This window comes from Raphanus sativus, chromosome 7, assembly GCF_000801105.2.
Source record: "Raphanus sativus cultivar WK10039 chromosome 7, ASM80110v3, whole genome shotgun sequence".
Lineage (NCBI taxonomy): Eukaryota > Viridiplantae > Streptophyta > Magnoliopsida > Brassicales > Brassicaceae > Raphanus > Raphanus sativus.
Genome location: NC_079517.1, coordinates 24,765,564 through 24,769,396, shown reverse-complemented (window position 1 = coordinate 24,769,396; position 3,833 = coordinate 24,765,564). Strand labels below are relative to the sequence as shown.

At 47.6% G+C, this 3,833-nt stretch overlaps 1 protein-coding gene across 1 annotated transcript; it reads right to left on the bottom strand.

The window, feature by feature from the left end:
• Positions 1–1,086: 1,086 nt before the first annotated feature.
• On the bottom strand, positions 1,087–2,974 carry LOC130498125 (uncharacterized). The gene is made up of 4 exons (XM_056991490.1): positions 2,888–2,974; positions 2,446–2,773; positions 1,773–2,359; positions 1,087–1,692 (listed from the first exon to the last, which is right to left on the bottom strand). The coding sequence occupies exons 1-4, from the start codon at positions 2,972–2,974 to the stop codon at positions 1,087–1,089; spliced, it is 1,608 nt and encodes a 535-aa protein (XP_056847470.1).
• Between the last annotated feature and the right edge of the window lie 859 nt (positions 2,975–3,833).

Sequence of the window (3,833 nt, the reverse complement as noted above, 5' to 3'; positions counted from 1 at the left end):
CTCTACCTGCGACTCAAGCAAAGAAACTCGTTCAAGAGTCGACTTCCTCTCGTTTTCTGCAATGCGAAGAAGAGCTTCAAGCAAAGCAATTCGGCTCTCCGATTCTTCTGCAACAGACAAACGATCGGCATTGGTGTGATCACGCTCCCGCAATAGCTTCAGATTTGACTTCAGCTCCCTCATGACCCTTTTAACTTCGAGGAGCTCGTCAGATCGCGGAACATCTTGCAGGTGTCGCTCCAAGGTCGCCGCGAATTCATTGTTAGCCTCCATAGCCTATAAAATCATGAAAAGTCAGGACAAGTTCGGACAAAGGCGTACAAAAAGTTAAGCAAACCGACCTTGGCATGTGCCACCGCCATCTTGACATAAGCCTCGCGCTCGGTCATATTCCGAAGAGAAGGAAGTGGGCAACCAGCAGGCTTAAAGTGCCTCACCAAATGAGCCACACTATCCGGATCCTCCGTGATCGGACAATCCTTGGAATGTGTAAATTGCCAATGGAACGGCTTCGCAGCCCCATCGCCAAAAGAACTATGGCGATGATCAGAACCATTCGTCTTCGCCTTCTTAGAGGGACGCTCGCGACCCTCCGAGCCAGTAGGACTACTCGACTTCACGCGAGTGGCCGAGTCCTTGCCGCCAGATTCCTTATCCTCCTGCCTAGAAGGAACCTGGGGAATTCGGGTTTCTTCACGAAGGACCTCAGTAAGAGCCTCACTAACATCAACGGATCGAATCCTTTCCACACCGATGCTGCCAACTCGTCTTCTCGGCTTATCGGCCTCACGAGGATTCGATCTTCTTGTTGACATAATCGCTTAAGTTGAAGGGAGAATAGAGATGTCGCAGGTTGCTCGGATAAAACCCAAGTAAGAAACTTCGTGGTCTTATAAAGAACGAAGTGCAACAAGTATCTTAACCGAAAGATTTTTAATAAATCCGAAACACCAAAATATTCTCATCGAAAGAGAAACAGATAATATCCTAACAATTCAAATTTGAACCCACAAAATCCCGGAAAAATAAGGATATCCGCAATGACATAGTTATCCAACAAAAAGCAAAATCAAAAGAAAAAGAAAATTAAGGGCCAACATCGCCTCCCGCGTTTGACGGCCTCCCGAGGTCCAACTCCTCCGGCACTTGCGGAAGATCAAGCTCGGAGATAGTCCAGCTCGAGGAGGGACAGGACTCAACGGCCGCTTCACAGTCTCTCTCCAAATCTTGCAAGTGAGCCAACTCCCCATCAACGTCGCAGCTACCCTCTTTGATCTCGTTCAGAAGGTCAATGTTGGCGACCACCTCCTGAAGCTGAATTCTAGCCGCCATCTCCCTGTCCTTGTTGGACCACTTCTCTTCTAAAGACCTCAGAATCTCCGCGTACTGACGCGACATCTCAAGACGAGCGGAGCGAACATCTCTGTCCCTCTCAGCTTCAAGCCTCGCAATTTTGGTCTGGTGAGCAGCGACCTCGACTTCTAAAGCCGACTTCTCATCACAAACTTTCACCCACTCTGCCATCATGGAGTTGATCTTCTCAACCTCCTCCTTGTTCTCCCGCTTGGCGATCTCGAGTTCAGTAGAGATCCTCTTGAAGTCAAGGGAGATCCGATCAATCTCCACATCTCTCTGAGAGGTCCCTGTACGCTCCGCCATCTTCAGAACGAGGTCGTTACAAGCCTCCATGACCTGGAAGTAAATATAATCAGAAAAAATGATGCAATAAAGGCAGGAATCAGTAATAAAATAACAATTCGCTTAGATCAAACCCTGGCATTCGCTTCGGCGACCTTGGTATAAGCATTTTCTTCCTCCAAGGAAGAAAAGAGCGCCACCCCAAAGCCTTGAGAGCTAGTCCCATCATGTTTGGGACCAGAACTGGTCTCATATAGAGGGGAATGATCGCTCCTCCCTACTCTCCGTCTCTTAGACGTCTTGGAAGCAGGTTGCGACGGTCTCGGTGAAGCACTTCGCGAATCAGACCCGTGCTCGCGAGCTGGCACATCCTCCTCCGACTCGGAGCTCAAAGATAGCGGGGTAGGATCCACTGGCGTCTTCCTCGAAGCAGACGCCCGGGTTATGAGTGAGCTCCGGAACGAGCACCTCTCAGAACGACTCGTATTAGGACGAGTAATAACCTCTTCCGGAGAGGTAGGTTCTTCATGATTAGAACGCTCGGCCTCTTCGAGCAACCCGACCGGCCCCGAGATCGCGGGAGCTATACCTAAACCGACGGGAAGCGAATTCGAAGTACGAATTCGCTCCCTAGTAAACGATGACCAATCGGTGTCTCCGCGCTTCCAGACAGCCACCATTCCTCGAAGTTGATCGGACACCGGAGAAACTCTCGGATGAGCTAAACAAAAAATAATAATAAATAATACGAATGAGCAATTGCATAGATTCCTTGGATAACACGCCAATAAAGGTTCAAAACCTTACCGATAGTTTCGGCCCAGTGTCGAGGAAGCAGGGAGAAATCAAAATCTCCAACTGTAGACGAGTCGACCTTGAAGACAAAGAATTGATCTCGCCACTGATCATCTCGATAGGGAGCCCCGCCAATCACATGGAGGCCAGGACGAGGAGACGCCAAGAATGTCCCAGGATTCTTCTGGTTGCGCTTTATGAGATATAGGCTGTGCAACTCCTCCAGCTCAAACAAAAGCATCTCCTCTCTAGCCCTCACGAGGATCGCTAGGAGGTGTCGAAGAAGGTTCGGGCATAGCTGCGTGAGAGAAATCCCAAGATCGGCGAGAATCTCTAGCAGCTGTCTCGGAATCGGGAAAGAAAGCCCGCAGGACTCGAAGAAGTTGAGATACGCTCCGCCATACCCGTTTCTGATGGTCTACGGAGTCTCGTGATCGGAAGCAAGTTCACAGACCACGGCGTGATCTACTCCAAACGCGGAATACAACTTTTCAATGTGCTCTTGCTTGATCGTCGGACTTGGGAATGAAAAGGAAGACATCTCGCAAAGATAAGCAAAGAAGAAAAATCGCAAGAACAAGAGAAAGAAAGATGATCGGAAGTGAAAGGAAAGATCAAAGCTCCATCGCTATTTAAAGGAAAGCCTCAAACGGCTATATTGCGGCTCTCGAGGAACGCAATAATTGCCTAGGCGACGCTATAACCGCCACAATCACTTTTCCTTCGCCCTAGAAATTCACGCGCACGACCGTTATGCGGTGCAACATAACGGACAAATCAAAACAATGAAAACCGAAGAAGATCCAACCGAATTCCCGAACCAAGTAAACCGAACCGTCTCTTTCCATCTCGATCGAAAGAAAAGAGACTGGGGGACAAATGTTGGACCCAATTTTTGACATAGGCCAAATGGGCTATATTTAAAATGGGCCATAAAAGGATTAAACCCATAGCGACATCAACGACGTGGAAAAGAAGGTCGCCGAAGTCGAGAAGGTCGCGGAAGTAGTTACAAGAATAGCAGAGTCGAACCTATAAAAGGAAAAGGATATCAAGGCTAAAGGACACAGCGAAAACCCTAGAGAGAGAGCACACCACACATTTACATCTTTCTTACTTCGTTTAGATCTCATTCTTGATCGACCTCCTTGTTATAGTCGATCTCTTAGCTATTCTTTGTATTCGACCTCTTAATCAATAAAAGTCCATTTTTGTCTACTGAATTCCGATTACATCGTTGTGTTCTAAGGATATCATTGCCTACATCTTTTGTCACTTTCCTAGTTTACTTACAAACACTACAAAATACTTGAGTGTAGATTTTAGGTTCTACATCAACCAGCGAATTAATAATAAGTTGGAATGCTGGTATTCGAAATATTTATCTCCAGCTGGAAAGG

What these genes read in the sequence shown, in the direction of transcription:
- LOC130498125 (XM_056991490.1), bottom strand. Translation starts at nt 2,974, where the DNA reads ATGTCTTCCTTTTCATTCCCAAGTCCGACGATCAAGCAAGAGCACATT. An exon ending in TTGGAGTAGATCACGCCGTG is followed by an intron (nt 2,774 to 2,887) that starts GTCTGTGAACTT and finishes ATTCCGAGACAG; the next exon opens with CTGCTAGAGATTCTCGCCGA. An exon ending in TCGCCGAAGCGAATGCCAGG is followed by an intron (nt 1,693 to 1,772) that starts GTTTGATCTAAG and finishes ATTTACTTCCAG; the next exon opens with GTCATGGAGGCTTGTAACGA.